This window comes from Coffea eugenioides, chromosome 4 (assembly GCF_003713205.1).
Source record: "Coffea eugenioides isolate CCC68of chromosome 4, Ceug_1.0, whole genome shotgun sequence".
Taxonomy (NCBI): Eukaryota; Viridiplantae; Streptophyta; class Magnoliopsida; order Gentianales; family Rubiaceae; genus Coffea; species Coffea eugenioides.
The window spans coordinates 14,012,134-14,030,587 of NC_040038.1; the positions used below are offsets into that span (position 1 = coordinate 14,012,134).

The window sequence follows — 18,454 nt, forward strand, 5'->3', positions numbered from 1 at the left end:
CAAAAAAAAAGAGTGGTTGAACATCTCCATTAACGCTTTTACTTGGGAATGGCACCGACATGGTATTCTTTTTCCTGAGGTTTCTTGAATGCAGTAATTGATTTGCTGATGTAGAAAAATTCTCCACGATAAGACAAAATTGGCAGCATTGAAGTAACCAATTGTTAGATGGTTAATTTTGCATTTTATTTGTAAATATTCCCCTTTTATTATGGCAAAATATAGTGTTAAGTGTTAGATTCTATAATTTGTGTTTGTTGCTGTCTCTGAGAAATTTTGAGAGTAATTGGAGCTAAAAGGCCAAATTGACAGAAGATTTTATCTTGTAAGGCCTGGACACGTCTTAGAGGAACAAGTGGGAGCTCAAGTCCACGGAAGTCTATGGAATTATATTTGCTGTCACATGGTTATCATATTAGCCACGGAATCGGAGTTTCCAAGTGGCCAGGACTCGATAGGATTTATTTGGAAATCGATTGATATATTATGCTGATTGTTTATTATAAGTAAGAGTCTTATCCTTTTTAGTGCTTAAGCGCTTTTCCTTCATTAGAATAAAATAGCCGATACTATCTTTTCTTTTGTAAGGCCTGGTTTCGTTTTTGTTTTTGTTTTTGTTTTTGTTTTTGGGCCTTCTTCACCACAAAGTTCATGTTCAAATGGTATTTGATTGATTAAGGGGAGACTGGATGCCATTTTCTCAGACTGCTAGCTCAGATTGGTAACCACCAGAGCAGTAATAAAATGTCTCTGCTACCGCAAATTTTGCTGTATTATAACACATCTTGATTTATTGCCATGATTTTAAATGGGGCCGATTAAGAATTTGGAGCTTTGTATTTTGATTTCCACTGCCATGATGGAAACATGAGACAAATGGTGATTGGAGAACAAGAAGTTCAGCAAAACCATTTCTAGGAAAATGGATGGATTTCCAACCCGCCCAACAACAAAATAACAAAGTGTATATATATATATATATAAACTCTAACAGGGCACAGCGTTTTATTTATTTAATACATGGGGTGCATTTTACTGGTACAAATGCACCTTTTTCAACATCTCAGCATTACATATGAAACATCCATACTTAATTTAGCACAACGGTAGATACTTAATATAGCATACATAATCTTCAGTCCTTGTTCTCAGTAACTCATGGCGACTCTTCAAATTGTAAGAGTTGCTGGCACCCAGTGTTGTATTCTATAATCACTGCGTTGTAGCTGCCCAACTTGCCAGTGCTATTCTTAGCTGAAATAAGGAGGCAGTAGGTGGAACGATCGTCCTCGGTTTTCTGTATGCCAGAAAGTACAGCCACAAACCCCAGCTGGTCCTTGGTCTGCTTCTTGTGCTCATCCACTGCAAACTCTCCGAGCGCTTGAATGTGACGGTCGAGAGTGCTCACTACAGTCCAACCAACAGGCACATCAGCATTACCCTGCAAAAGTGTCGACCAAAAAACTTGAGAATATGTAATTCTAGATCCCAAATATTGGAACACTTGGCAGAAACTCTATCTAACAAAATTAAGAATCAAATCTTCCCCTCCCGTTCAAAAAAAGAAAAAAAAAGTAAAAGACTGACACATAGAGATTGAAAGATCTGGAGTTACATTTATAGAACATGTAACAAGGTTGAAGGAATTTTATTGTAATATAGCAATATCCTAGAATCTAGTCAAAACCACAGACAAAACCTGTTCAGATAAATTGGGTCTAGGAGTATTATTAATTCACCTGTCCTTGCTTCTGTCCGGCTAATTGCTTCAGTGCACCAACGACGAGGGCAGGCTTCAATCCCTGCACTGATTTCCATCAAGAAACAGACATTTCAGTAAGAAGAAAATATAAATGCTGCACATTCATTTTATGGGGAAATAGATAAATGCATGCATGCAAAACGCAGAGAATAAAACATACTCGGGTTTTTTGCCACACCAGCCACTGCGAAGTTGGCTGCCACTGCTGCCATATTTTTACGCAAAGAGTAATGAGAACAGATTATTGCACTTGGTTGCGATTGGCGAAGCTCGATTGCTGAGTATGAATGTATGAAAGAATTGAACCAACTCCAAGAATTTATAGCCGATGTTGTGGACCTAAATGTCTTCTATGGCCTTCGTCGGAAATTGGGAATCAATACTTCCAGAATCATTCGTTATTTCTGCTTTTAACTTTAGGAGAATTTAGAACTTTGATTGAGTCTGAGTTTATGAAGCCAAAAAATAAATTATTTCATCAGTTACCGCGCACAGCATTGAGCGTATAATTGTCTCATTTTCTCTATTTTCATTCAAGTGATTATATATATATATATATATATATATATATATATTTGATGATATTATTGTCATTAATCACTAAGACAATGATATGGGTTCTTTTTAATCGTCCACGTCTTGAGGTTCCTCGGTAGCTTAGATGGAAAGCATGAAGTCCTTTTTTAAAATAGGCATTCACTTGGGAATCATATCCCTCTTGTGAAATGGACATTCACTTAGGAATCATATCACAATTTTAGTAAAAACCAGGGAATTTCCCGTTCTGTGGGATGAGAGGTATATGCCAAAGCAAGACTCTTTATCCCGTTCCCAGTCAAGGTTTGCCGCTTGTCTTAAGATGCCTTATCCATCGACTTAAAAGGGGGCATGGTACATTTCCTTGCGAAATGTCTTTAGTATGAACTGATTCTTTTTTATAGTAAATAACTCTTCCCTTCCGTATTTCTCAATCCTTAAGTAGTTCCCATATTTATTTTTCTTGATTTTCCAGCCTTGAAATTTCCATTTGTTAAATTCCTCTTTCTCTTTCCTGCACCGTTAAATCCCACCCCTTGACTACTGGTTTTTTTTTTCTAAGATATGTGCATAAGGCATGTTTTTTTTGTTGACAAGGGCACTGCAGTTACTATCCGAGAGTGCGTACTGGATTCTGTCACGTGCAATAACCCGCTAACCACACGGAGGGATAATAGCGCAACAGATCTTCTGTCCCACATTCTGTGCCATTCTCTGTCCCATTTTTATTATATTGCTATTTCTCCTTCATAAATATCATGTTTTAGTTCTTTTTTGTTTCCTTGTGATTCAGTAACTATTAATTCAGTAAAAAACAAATACAACAGCTTCAAAAAAGCAATATATAATAGAAAATTAAAAAATACAGCAAAAAATGCACAAAAAATCTCATTTTTTATGCATTTTGATTTTTTGAGTTTGTTAAATTTTATGTATTACTGAATTAATAGTTATTGGATATTAAGGAAACAAAAAAGAACTAAAACATGATGTTTATGAAGGAGAAATAGCAATATAATAAAAAGTGAGACAGAGAATGGCACAGAATGTGAGATAGAAGATCCGTTGCGGAAGCGTAATAGATCTTCTGTCCCACATTCTGTGTCATTCTCTGTCCCATTTTTATTATATTGCTATTTCTCCTTCATAAACATCATGTTTTAGTTCTTTTTTGTTTCCTTGTGATTCAGTAACTATTAATTCAGTAAAAAACAAATACAACAGCTTCAAAAAAGCAATATATTAATTTTACTATCTTGGCTAACTCAATGGAGGAAAAAGTAAGCCATGTTACTGAAGAAAAAGTAAAAAGTTAGTTAACCTACCAATGTGCTTTATTAATTTTTTTTTTTTGAGAGATATGAAACAATACAAAATAATAGATTTTTTTTCTAACTTCATTTAAACCTCATCCACCTGTTAAATTTAAACTCAAAATATTGAAGTTTGAGTTATAAATTTAGGTCCACTGTTCCAGTGCATGTCATCATTATAGGTGTCATTCTTTTGCCAAAACGGGAATTCACTTGGGAATCATATCCCGCTTGTGAAATGGGCATTCACTTAGGAATCATATCACAATTTTAGCAAAAATCAGGGAATATTCAGTTCTGTGGGATGAGAGGTATATGCCAAAGCAAGACTCTTCATCCCTGTTTGCCGCTTGTCCTAAGATGCCCTATCCATTGACTTAAAAGAGGTACATGCCAAGTTGGTTCATTTCCTTGTGAAAGGAACTTGGAATTAGTCTGTTTACAGAACAAAATGCTGGTCTGGTTTACTTGGATGAAGTACTCTATCGATACCGTCCACGTTTTCAGGTTCCTCGCTAGCTTAATTTGAAAGCGTGGAGCGCTTTTGTGAAATAGACATCCATTTAGAAACAAATGCTGGGGAGATAAAGAGGTATATGCCAAAGTGCAGGATTGCTGTCCTCTGCCAATTCTAAATAGTTTCTTCTGTTTACGGCTTCTCTTGAATCTCATTGGCAATTTTTGATTAAGGCAAGTGTTCTTGATACTTGATAGCTACCCTGTCATTGATTTGAAACAAAAAATGGATCATCTTTAACTGCCTTTGTCATCAAATTTCTCAAAATCTTGAGGAGGAAAAAGCATAAATTTCTGGAACTTGGGGTGGTGGCCCTTCCCTCCCTCCTCCTGTTCCATCCTTGCTTTATTGTGCTAGCATAGAAAACTTCCCTTTCATATTTCTTAAGCCTTAACTAATTATGTTTTTTTATTATTCTTACCATGAATTATTGATTACATTGATTGCCTTAATTGTGCTTGAATCTTTGATTGCGAAATCCTCATCGTTTATAGCTTCAGGACGTTCGATGGATAATCATCAGTAAATATAATTAACATCATTAGATTCAATAATGCAACAATCTCCATTAACACGTTTTCTTGGGAATGGCATCGAAATTGTATCTTATTCCTTAAGATTTCTTGAATGCAGTAATTGATTTGCTGCTGTAGAGAAATTTTCCACGATAACGCAAAATTAGCAGCTTTCAAGTAACCAGTTCTACAAATGAGGATACAAACGGAATATAACCTTAAAAATGGTCGGTATTGGCTATCTTTCCAATATTATTAAGGTGGACGACAACAATTAAGGACTTGGGGGCTAAGTCGTAGTCCCAATCTGTATGGTTAGTGTACAATAAAATACATTAATGCTTGAATTTTTTAACGGATGCTCATTGGGCACACCTTGATGCATTTAAAATTCATTTAATCTATCCTGTATACTAGGGATGAAGTCTGCCCATTGCATAGGAGCGAGTACTTGTGTTATAATTTGTTAAACATTATGAGATTACAAAAGTAAAAAATACTATCAATATCAGTAAGAAAATGAGAAACTATAGTGATTTTTAAATGCACAAATAGAATCAAATAAATTAATTTGTTTAAGTCGAGAAATGTAAAAGTAACCAATTGGTCATTTAATCACATAATCATAAGTCAGTAGGAATTTTTACAAAATTTACTGAGAAAAAAATTGATAAAAAAAATTGAATCGCTTTTGTCCTGACAATTGTAATGATTAGAAATAAAATCAAACTGACTGATTGTAAATCCTTTATTCTAAGATTGAATTATTTGAAATTATAAATTGTTTCTCCCGAAGTTATGAACAAACATGAGCCCTTAGCCATACAACTATCATATGTTTAGGGAAAAGTCTGAAGTAACGATAGTTATGGTAACGAATCTATTTTTACCTGATATAACAGGTAAAAATACTTTTAGTGACCATTTGATTACCTGCTGTACTGGTCATCTAAATGAAATAGTACCTAAAATTTTGGTTAGTAAGTTTTGCATAAAAAATAGTAAGTTAACTCGATATATTAGTAACTTTTATGTCTCAAAAAGTAAACTTGAATAAATATGGATCTAACTTTTTGTTTTTGAAGTAAAATACTACTCTATATCTGAAACTTAGTTTTTGGAGAGTAATTTTAGTTTAAGTAATAGTAAATTTTTATAGATTAATAGTAAATATTGTTGATAGAATAGTAAATTTGGTAAATCATCAAAACTTAATAGTTTGTGGCATAAATTTACTATTTTACTTAAAGAAACTTACAATTGTACGTATCATTTATAAATGTTATATGTTTGAAGCATTTTAAATATACCATGAAAACTTTTTTTTTATTGCATATGACCTTATGAAATATGTAAGAATAATTTGTCACATTTTAAATTTTTAATTATGGGAAAATAAACAACTAAGTTCCCAAAATATTTCACTTTTATTGTTTAAAAAATCTCAACTTGTTGGTTAAATTTAAAATAATTCTATTGTCAAAAATAGTTTTTCTCAAATTAACTTTCATGATTAGATGTGAGATACAAATATGGTAAAATATCCCTCATACATATGTAATGGATGTAATGGATATTTCAGACTTTTAGTAAAAAAAATTTGTTGTTAAAATAACATATATCATAGTGTACTAATTATTTTAGGACCATTTTATAGGTGAACTAAATTTAATTTAAATTATACAATAGATTATACATGCATGTGATTTTCATTTATAATTATTGGATCCTATTCTTATGAACAATCTCCCAAGGGATTTAATCCAGATCATACAGATTTTCTTATATTAATTGTTATACTAATTTTGTCATTTTTATTATTATATTATTTCTCATTTTGTTTAGGCTTTTACTCTTATTATTTCTTGTGTCTCAGATGTAAATTTATTAAAACTTTATCATCTTATTATATTCATAGGTGTTAAATTACAAAAATTTTGATATATAATCAAGTAATATTCTATATATAACTAGGAAGATTTGTTGTTATTGTTATTCGAACTTTCAAATTTTTCAAAAATTGAAAATGATTAAAGGCTTATAATACAACAAAATTTTATTACATATTTCACAAGATTATGTGAAAAGTCAAACTATTTTTCATAGTATTTTAAAATATATAAATAATTTTTTTAAATTATACCTATAATCATGTATTATACAGGTATATTATGAGTACTTACTAACTAAGGTACTAAGAATTAATCATTAATAAAACATCTTATCGTTATTTCAAATAAATTTCCTAATACTATTTTGAAATATGTTTTAAAATAAAATAGCACATGTGTCCCATAAATCAGTAAGTTTTGATTATTAATCAATTTACCATGTTATTAGTAAGAGTTACTATTTATGTACAAAAACTTACTATTACTTGAATTAAACTTACTTTCTAAAAAGTAAGTTTGGGATAGAAAGTAGTAATTTATTTATTTAAAAAGTAAGTTTAATATTTATTCCAACTTACCTTTTGAAGTATAAAAGTTACTAATTTATTCCGGTTAACTTATTATTTTAGATAGAAAACTTACTTTCTTATTTTTAAGTGTTATTCTATTTAGGTGGATAAACCTAACAAATAATCAAATGATCGCTAAAAGCAAATAAAAAAAATCAAAAATGGTCATCCAAGTGTTATCCTATTTATGTCTTAAAAAGCAAATTGAAATAAAAATGAAAGTTACTTTTTAAAAAATAAATAAATTACTACTCTATATTCGAAACTTACTTTTTGGAGAGTAAGTTTAGTTCAAGTAATAGTAAGTTTTCACGGATTAATAGTAAATCCTGTTGATAAAATAGTAAATTTGGTTAATCATCAAGACTTACTAGTTTGTGGCATAAATTTACTATTTTACTTAAAGAAACTTATATGAAACAAGTATTAGGAAGTTTATTTAAAATAATGCTAAGATTTTTTTATTAATGATTGAAACTTAATATTATAATTAGTAATTGTTGGTAACGTAAATGTATAATATATGATTGTATGTATCATTCATCAATGTTATGTGTTTTAAGCATTTTAATAAATGTATGTATCATTTACAAAGGTTATGTGTTCTAATAAATTTATTTTCTAGGTCACAAGTATAAAAGTTAAATTTGTACTAATGTGGCATAATCTTTGAAAACTATAGTAAATTTACTCACATATTAAGTTTCGTGAGATTCAAATATATTTTGTATCATTTACAATATGGGTTTATATGCACATTTTTTTTATCAAACTTACTTTTAATTGGCAAATAGTATGTAAATTATTAAAAAATATCATTTTATAATAATCATAATTTGTATAGGTGAATTGTATATAAACTGCTAAAATTGCCAATTTATAAATGATCAAATACTACTTTATGGCATATATTAGTTTGGTCAACTAAAAAATTATCGTAATTAAGTGTACGTTGGTTGTTGATTTGAAATTTGCACCCCTGTCACTATTTCGTTGTTTTTACCACAAGTTTTTCTAATCAAAGTAAAACAAAGTCAAATATCTTTTCCTTTTGTATGCAGTATTTATATTTAGTTAAAAATTAATAAACCATGATTACATTTCATAATTTCTAATGAAATTAGTAACATTTTCTAAATAAATTGGAATAATTTGTAAAATATGTTATTTTTTTACCAATATAATTAGGGGTGACAATCGGGTCCAAATCGGAGTGGCGGGTCGGGTTGAGACCCAGGAATAAGAGAAAACTGTCTGACCCGAACTTGACCCGCCAACCCGAAATGGGTCAAGATATCTGACCCGAATCTGAAAATTCCAGGTTGTCTGGTTGGCGGGATGACCCGAATGACCCAAAACTTAATTTTAATTTATTAATTTACCACTATAATTTCTAATTCACACAAGACTAATTACATAATCAAGTAATAAAAATTTAAATAAATAATCCCAAATAATGCCCGTACTAGTGTCGAATGCATAACTAAAATAGGAAATTGCAACAAAAAATAATTTTTACAGGAAAGGTGCAAATAAGTAGAACTTTTGCTAACTTTAACCCAAAATAAAAAAAAAAAGGATAGGCTTTTTTGTAGTGTTGAATTCAAAAGTGTTGTGGTTGTGATAGAATTCTTTATTAAATTTTGAAACAGTTAAGAATTCAAGAGATAAGTACCAAGGTGACTTTTATTAGCCATTAATTTTAGTTAGAGTAGGAAAGGTCGATGCCCTAGTAACGCTTGGATTTCTTTATGCCAAAGAATTCATAGTACTTAAAGCTGGTAGCCTTTTTCCGGATTCATTGAAGGTATTTATGAGACCCCCACAATTATTGTGTTGTGGTTCCAATCCCCCGTTGCTCTCTCCCTGTTTATTAATCTAGCACAAAAATTAGGTTCAATCTATATTTTTTCCCCTCACCCTATAACGAAGACAACAAATTGAATTATGGATGAGCGACAAATAAATGATGTAAGTAAATTATGGTGTGAGATTTTATGCTTGTAAGATCTTTTGTATATTTTATTCCCGCTCATAAGCATGTTCTATTATAGGTATTTTTTTATATTCACCATATTTAGTGAATGCATGGGGATTTCTTCTACAAGATCATTTCCAGAGAAGATGAACAATAAAAGTATTCGTAGTTGGGAAAAAATTCTAATTTATCTTGGCTATTTCTAGCTGAATACCAAGTACTTTATAAGGCAGAAGAACGTGCTTTATATTTGCTATTCTCCTATCTTACTAATGTGCTTTATATTTGAAGAGAGAAGCGGTATTCTCCTGAGTGCATATAACAAACACTAATTTGCTGCGAGACTTATGGGATATACCTGTGATAAAAGGAAAAGTGATCCATCCATTGTCATCTTTTTGGCGGGATTGCAAAGTTGAGCTGCTTGGTTCTTCTATGTCCATGGATGCAGGAATTAACTGTTAACATGATGCAGGTGCCTAATAATATGAGTTTGTCCCATTATTCCTAATGGCAGATTGTCATTAAATAGAAAGATGGATTCGTTGTTTATTCATAGAGGACGTGGCAAAATGTAGCATGTAGTAAGTAGCTGCTTATATAAAACTATCGAGGTTTTATCATGGTTAAGCATTAGAACAACTACTGCATAATAGTCCCTGACTAAGCTGAACAAAATGTGACAGGGTCACAACTACAAAAGTAGTAGCGCAATCAGAAAACACCTATAACAACTAAGACCAAAAGAGAGACTGTGTCCGATGCACCCCATGTTTGACTAGAACCATCCATATGGAATTTCATGATTAATGCTAATCTTCCCTGCTTTCTTTCACTTATTCCATCCCGTTGAGATATCCAGTCCTGAAAAAGAACATGATTTTCAGTTTTAGCATATCTGGAAGCGGAAATAACCAAATGATGACAAGAATAATAGTAAAACGTATACATGCTTCAAGACCCTAAGCTTTAGCAGCAGAACAAGCCATGTGAGAGACATTTCTATAGTAAACCACCTGTACCAATTTCAATGCTCGAAAAAATCGAAGTAGATAATTCATTTATTTGAGAACATAAGAATAAAAATCAAGAATAAGGCTGAAAGCCACAAGAACAATTTTGAGCATCAGTAAAATAGGAGAAAACGGCTCATTTTGAGCATCAGTAAGAATCTACTCACCAATTTATTTAGTACTTGGACTAAACAAAGGTCCATCTAATGCAAATTGGCCGAAACAAAGAATGGCAACCTCAGATTTTATAAAATTTACTAACTTTTAATAACTGATACTTACGCACCAGAATTAAGGTGGCAGGACACTAGATATAGATATCTAAGCATGACAAGATTACATGGCCAAGATCTGAATTTAGAGCACAAAGACTTTGGGTTCAGAAAACTGAAACAATCAAGAGGCTAGTAACTTGATTTGAGAATATGATCACCAGCGCCAAGGGCTCTTATATCATTATCAAAAGCTTCAGTTTGAATTGAAATTTCTGGTTTACAAACCCAAGAGCACTTGGAGGCTGAAACTATTCACATTAAAACAAGTAAACACCAATCATTGCAAACTAAGGAGATTATGTTCAGATTTACAATCAACAATGGTTCTCCAACTTATACCACCACCAGGCTTGGCCGATTTGTTAGATAACTGTACTAGCTCATCTACATGAGCTGTCATTTCTTCCATTTTCAGCATGATTCTAGAAGCTATCATGTCAAAGAAGCTATCATGTTAGTCAAAGAGGCTATCATGTCAATGTTTGTGTTGATGTATGTTTTCTGAGATTTTACTTAAATTCTTTGGATTACAAAAGAAAATATTACAACTTTGGACTCCTACGCAATCTATACTCAATTTGATCATACCCAAAGATTGGAATCCTAGGCAACCCATACCCAAAGATTGCTGAAAGTTATGTTAAATTGCATAATTCCTCTGGAACGACTAGAATTTAAGAGGGAAAGAGAAAAATACTATCTAGATTCAAAAATAATTGAGTAACTATAGTAACAGTCCATTTGGCAATTAGAACTTTTAATTTTCTGACTAAAACTTATCTTTCAGGCATATACTTACTAGTTTTAATTAAAAACTTACTAAAGTTAATATTAATTATTTTAATAAAATATTTAAAAAAGTCGCTAAAATTTTGATCTGTCACTAAAGGTAATAGAAACCTATAATAGTAGATTTTCCTAATATCGTTACCATAACTATAGGCACTGTAGCATTGTCCCTAAAGGAAAAGAGTGAGCATCAACAAACATGTCATAATAATTATGAATCTTAAAATTAATTTTCCAGTCAGCCCACCCGAACTGAAATCGCGCAAATTTAACACATGTTTCACACCATAAGCACCTACAAATGCTAAAGCAATTCACTCCTATCTATCTGCAGGAAAAGTAGTCGCAAATTCTCAGTTTTTACTTCAACCTCAATAATTGAAAACTTTGCTTACCAAAAAAAAATAAAAATAAAAATAATTACAATAATAAGCAACGCAATTACACATTATTGACTATATATGATAAATCGACCGGAACTGATCAGTGGTCTAAATAATGGTATTCCCAAGTCACTTTTACACAAATTGATGCTTAATTCCTTGACTTGGAGGGAGACTATCTGAAAAATTTTACGAAGGAAATCATACTACATATAGAGCAGAGATCAGTTCACTTAGCTAAGCCTTAATTAAACATATGTTATCTGCATTTTCCTTCAGAAGATTCCAAAAAGAACCAATTCCTAGCCATGAGATCTCCCCCCCCCACCGCCAAAAAAGAAAAAATCTTTAGACAGCAGGGCAGGGATTCACGAAAACTCTACATATTAATGAAATTCATAAATACTTCTACTGTAGGAAATACTCTAATCATGTTCACTGCCCCAAAGTCCACTGTAGGAAATTTGAGTTATACAACAGATTCTCAAGTCACCTATGCAAGTAAGTTCTAACTGTTTCTTGCAATAAATAAACCACATACATAAATTTTCTTTTAAAACGAATTTGCTAATGTTATTCTCAATAAACCAAAAATTGACTTATTCTCGATAAAAAAAAATGAAAAAAAATCATAGTTTTGCATAAAATAAGACAAAAAAGTCCTTTTTGGCCCCTTTACAAGATAAGGCAAAGAAAGTCTTACAACTCTAGCTATTGTATTTGACAATAATTTCACCTTGTTCTACAGCCGTTGTTTAAAAAAATGATACAAGTTTAACACTCGTAAAATCTCGAGTGGATACTACCAGAATAAGATATATTCAAAATCACCTTTTGAATACTCGATTAACAATTGAGTAAGCAAAATTGTGGCTCTCAAAGATAGACTGCTCCTTTCATTTAAATTTTGGAAGAATTATTATGAAGCTGTTAGGTTGGATAGCCAAGAACAACTACATAACGATAGAACAATAGCAGAATATGTGCTATTCTTCCTTCAGGTAATTATTTATGGTATTTTTCATCCTTTTGTAGTGATGAAGTAAATGTTAAGGGTTATTTTGTATGGTCATCCACGGAATAATTCAACTGGAAGTAAATACATTTCAAAATGTTTCATTATTGCATAAGATTGATTATGTCATTTTTTTTATTTGTTTGTTCTTCTATACTAAAGATGAAATAAATGAAAATACAAGTAGGCACATTGATTGCGTATTTGTTTAGCAAGATGTACTTTGTACCATGCGTTTCCTGTCTTAGGAAATATATAAGTGAGCTTCTCAAATATTGAACAAAGTTGATTTTCTCAAAGAACATGCGACTCAAAAAAAAATTTTGGCAAATGGGATTGGTCAAAAAAAATAGACGTTTTGGTTTCCTCTTTATTTGGGGTTCCTTGCCAATTTTGTTCTAGTCCCCATGGTATTGAGAATATTTGCATGCGGTACACATATAGATGGCTCAGGTTAACAGCAATTTGTACAATTTTCTTCACATAAAACCTTTTCTAATTAGTTAGTTAATACATCCTATATGATTCCCCGAGCTTGATTGAGATTCACCAGATAAACCATTAGCTCTCCGGATTCTGAATCCAACACTTCTTTTATTTTTTCCTTCTTTTAGAGGAATTCAAGAAGACAAAATTGAATAAATTAATTAGCAACTTTCTAATTGCAGTCACATGCAAGGCATATACTGCTATTTATTTATTTATTTTGGGGCTAAATTCCGGCATGTATACCTTGATTCAAACAACTAAAGAATCCCACTTGACTTGGTGGCTCTTGAGAGTTGAGCCCATGAGATTCTGAAATAGTATTGCAAATTATTCATTTCAAAGCAGCCCGAGAAAGCAAATTATTGGCATTTTCTCCAACCTTCTTCCATGTAATGATACGTGCATGGATGTTCTTATGGCCTTTTATGTTCTCATTATTGCTCTTTTATGAATGTTCTTACAGATATCGAATCATTTGACTGCTTCTGAAAGTTGACCCTAAAAGACTATACATTATGATTATGTATATATGCCAGGAACGTGCTTACGAAATTATTAGAGACAAAGTCAATGGTAGTTATCAAAAAGCTTATTATCATCAAAAATATTAAAATGTTTAAGAATCAATTGTATTTTGTCCCCCAAACTGAAAATCAAAACCCAGTTTTCTACGAAATTATTTCTCTTTGACATTTCACCGAACATCTTATATGCATTCCCAAATTAATCACATTTAACTTAAACACCTAGTCTCAAGTCCTTTCCTAGATGTTTCATATGGCTATTAAGCATATTTTACCCGTAGACAATCAAAACTACAACCATTTCCTAGATGTTTCAACGGACAATTTCAGCCCCAAAATTGCAATAAATTCTTCAAATTCTCAGCCCTAATTTCACAAGAAAATCTTGACAAACAAAACAAATGAAATATAAATAAATTACAGCAATATAATCAAACGATTTCAAGAGAACATGATGGTCTAACCTCGTAACCGCTATTTTTCATATGCTCTTTGGTTGGCTACGTACCACCGTTGCTAACCTTTTGTTGTGTCTGACAGGGGGGAAACCCTTTCTCCTGAACCTGGGCTATCTATAAAGCATATTTAGCTTTTCCTCCGCGCCTAGGCAGGCCAATTGATTGACCGAAATGAGAATCAATGTAGTAGAAGGCAGAAACAGAGACTGAGGCATGAAACCTACCAGAAGAGTTCAGCCTGAAGATATGATAGAATTGCTTAGCCCGCTTGATCAATTTTCTAAATTTTAGCAAAAGCTAATCCTGTTCCATAAGATGATGATTGTACTCCTTCCTTTTCCAGGAAAAAATTTCTACAATCTTCCGTGAGGTGAGAAGATAATAAAAAGAAGGGAAGCAACTTTAGAGAGATGTGGAAACCCAAACCGTTTTAAGAAACCGATTATTTTCTTACTTTAATATGTAAATTTTTTACTTTTAGTATTAATAAGTTTAAATTAAACAAAAGTAACATTTGTCAAATAATAAGTAAATTAAATTACTAAAAGGGTAAATTTCTATTTTTGACTAAAACTTATCTTTCAGGCATATACTTACTAGTTTTAATTAAAAATTTACTAAAGTTAATATTAATTATTTTAATATAATATTTAAAAAGTCGCTAAAAAATTCGATTTGTCACTAAAGGTAATAGAAACCTGTAATAGTAGGTTTTCCTAACATCGTTACCATAACTATAGGCACTGTAGCACTGTCCTATGTTTAGATATTTAGGAATCTTTGATGTGCTATTGTTAATTAGTGCCTGTTTACGTTTCCCCTTATCACTAGGGGTTGTAATTTCCGACACGACCTAAAAATACGATACGAATCTAACACGAAATTAATGGGTTTGACTTGAGATTTCGTAGGTTCGAGTTAGAATCTGGTCGATTCCGTTGAACTTGAAAAGAAAACGGGTCGAATACGGGTCAACCCATGGGTGACCCGATATAACTCATTTACGAATTAAAAATAATTTAATAAACATAAAAATTATTTTATCTAACTAAACTAAGTTATTCATTTTTTCCAAAGACATTAATCACTTAATCCTAAATGAATTTATTTAACCTGTGTGAAGTTGAAATTATTATATTTGGACAAATAATATATTATATTATTTTTTACTTTTATACGGTGTTTAATTTATTTTAGATTTGGCTTAGGATTATTTATTTAAATTTTTATTACTTGATTATGTAATTTGTTTTGTGCAAAATTGATTTTATTAGAAATTACAGTGGTAAATTAATAAATTAAAATTAAGTTTTGGGTCATTTCGAGTCGACCCGACAACCCAAAATTTTCGGGTTCGAATCAGGTATCCTAACCCGTTTCAAGATAGTGGGTCAGGTTCAGGTCAACAGATTTTCTGTTTACCCGATCTAAATCCGACCCGCCAATCCGATTTGAAACCGATTGCCACCCCTACTTATCACTGTTAAAACATGTTTCAATACATATCTCTTATTTACTATAGTGATTTGCAGGGTTCCATATGTCATACTAATCAAAGCAAAGGTTGTGCTAAACTAATAGACGGACAACCATTCCAGCAAATTCAAGAAAAGGTGCTAATAAGCTAAGCAACAAAGGTTTAATCCCAACAGAATAGAAACTATTTGTCCCATGTTAAAAACATTCAGAAATTTTACCAAACATTAATTCACGTCCAATTAACTCTCCACAATAAACATGTACTAATTGAGAATGAAAATTGAGACTTTACCTTGAATACCAAGTTTTGTAAGCAAATAACTTTTTCTCACCCTTCAGCCACCTACAACCATGGGAATCAAAGTTTAGGAACACAATTAGAATATGTAAAAAGGCACAAAGATAATCTATTGCATCACAAAATAGTCAAATTCGTAGCCTAACTAATAAGAGCGACTGCAGAAAAGAATTAACCATGCTTAATGACCCAACTGAAGGCAAAAAAGTACATAAACGGATAGAGGAAATAGAAATATCTGACCCAATGCCTTAAAAAAGCATGAACCCCAACCCCTTGAGCCAAAATTATTTAATATCCAAGTGCCCCATGATTGTTAGGGAGGTCAACAGTATTGCAGTGCTTCTTGTAACACAATGACAATAATTACTCATCCATTACCCATTTACAACTGGTTGAAGATCTATTATTTAGTGTTTTCAATAAAACACACTCTTTACAATCATTGCAATCCTCATCAGAGTGCCATTTATTGCAGTGCCATTTATTGAAACCACTGATCAAAACTCTATTACTCTTTTAAATGGAATGAAAACCCTCTAAAACACAGTTTCCTTGCTAATTTGAGTTCTTCACACTCTTCATTGAAAGATAATTCCCATTCTTTCCGTCCAACTCTTTTGGCAAGTTCTCAAAAGACATTTTCTCCATTCTTTTATCTTGATAGCATTTCCCTCCGTCTTAATGTCTTTTTTTCCTATTTGTATTGTATTAATTATAGCTCTTCTGCCAAGTCCTAAATGGTCTTCCCCACCCACATTTAAAAAGGTATTATCGACATAATATACCAACGAATGCATGACCAAGTACACAGCGCTTAACCATTTAAATTATACTTTTTCTCTTCCATATTTATTCCCCTAGATGTTAGATGAAATTTTCCCAAAAGACAGCTACAAAATACTTTTTATATATGTATAGGATACGTACACTAACAATTATTATTTTCCTTTGCATTTATATACTTTCTCCATTTAATCTTACCTTTCCTCCCATATATTTATTTATTTTTTCTAATTAATCTTATACATTTTAAAAAATATGACTTTTGAAATATATTTTAACAAGTTTCCAATTAACGGGCACCATTAGACAGACCCTTAATGTTTTTGTATGATTTTAGAAGCTTCTCCAGATACTGTAATGAGCAGCCAAACTATAAGGGAAATTTTGGGAAATCAAAGTTTGGTCGATGTCCAGAATTTGCAAAGTTCACCAAAGCGGTACTTTTTTTTTCCCACCCAGAAAATCATCCTCAAATACAATGTTTTAAAACCCGGACCGTCAATTGAACCGGTGAGGTGAAAGGATCGAGGTTCAACCGGTCGGACCGGTTCAATCTCGGTTCAATGAATTTTTTTAAAAATAATTTATATAAATATATATATGCACAAAATAAGATATGCAATGGACTAATTTAAAACTTTATATGATGAAAAGTTCACTATTTTTGAATAATTTGGATTTTCAAAAATAAATTTTTTAAATTATAAGTTAAAACAAATAAATTTCATCTCAATTTTAATTATATCTACCAAAAAAATCTTAAATCCAATCCAAAAATATCACAATATTTTGAAATTATACAAAATTCACGTCTATGAGAATTTGACATTGTGAACTTAAATTTTAATTTACGTCTTTGAAATTTAAAGATTGTAATTTAAAAAAGAAAGTTTAGAGTTCGAAAGAAGTTAAGAGAATTGAAAATAGAAATGCAAACTTGATAAGAAACAAAAAATGAGATAAAAGTGAGTGGTTGTGGCATTAAATAATTTTGGTTAAAGAAAAATAATTCTTTTTTAACTTTTTCCAATTTAATGGACAAAAACAAAATTAAAAGATAGAAGAAAACATCAATAAATTAAAACTAAAGAGGTTTGATTAAAATTAGAGTGACAAAAGAAAAGATGAGAGAGAAAGAAAGAGTTGAAGATTAAAAAGAAAGAGTCATGAGAGGATGAGGTTTTGTAACAAAAATGGAAAAATGAAATATAAATGTTTGTTTTATATAAATAAGTTATCAAAAAAAGCAAATAAGATGTGATGGTGCAATGGTTACTATATTGGTCTTCTATTGCAAAGGTCTTGAGCTCGAATATTGATAGAAGCATTTTGCAAAAAAAAAAAAAAAAAAAAAGGAAACTCAAAAACCGGTTCAACACGGTTCACCGGTTTTTCCGAGTTTGACCGGTTCTCTGGCAAAATCAACCAAAGCATAGAACCGGACCGGTGCCATGGCCGGTTCGCGGTTCAATCGGTCGAACCAGCCGGTCCGGTCCGGTTTTCAAAACATTGCTCAAATATTGTTTGATCTATGGAGGGGAAAATAACATAAAAGACTAATCACTTCTTTTCACACTGCTAGCTCAGATTGGTAACCACCACTAAAATTGATCTGCTAAATTTTGCCAGTGTAATATATCTTCATTTGTTGTCATGAATTAAAATGGGGCCGATTGAAATTTTGGAGATCTGGGTATAATCTCTACTGCCATGATGGAAAGCATAAAAGAAAATGGTGATTGGACAACAAGAGGTTCAGTAAACCCGTTTCTACCAAAAATGGTTGAATTCTATTCCACCTCATCGCTCCCCCAACAACACAACCAACAAAAACCAAATTGAGAATTAATGGCGAAGCAAAA

The 18,454-nt window shown here is 31.6% G+C and overlaps 1 protein-coding gene across 1 annotated transcript; it reads right to left on the reverse strand.

The window, feature by feature from the left end:
- Positions 1-977: 977 nt before the first annotated feature.
- Positions 978-2,041, reverse strand: LOC113768523. Its single transcript, XM_027312924.1, has 3 exons — positions 1,923-2,041; positions 1,740-1,807; positions 978-1,441 (listed from the first exon to the last, which is right to left on the reverse strand). Exons 1-3 carry the CDS (start codon positions 1,972-1,974, stop codon positions 1,157-1,159), a joined length of 405 nt encoding a protein of 134 aa, XP_027168725.1. The 5' UTR covers positions 1,975-2,041; the 3' UTR covers positions 978-1,156.
- Positions 2,042-18,454: the final 16,413 nt, after the last annotated feature.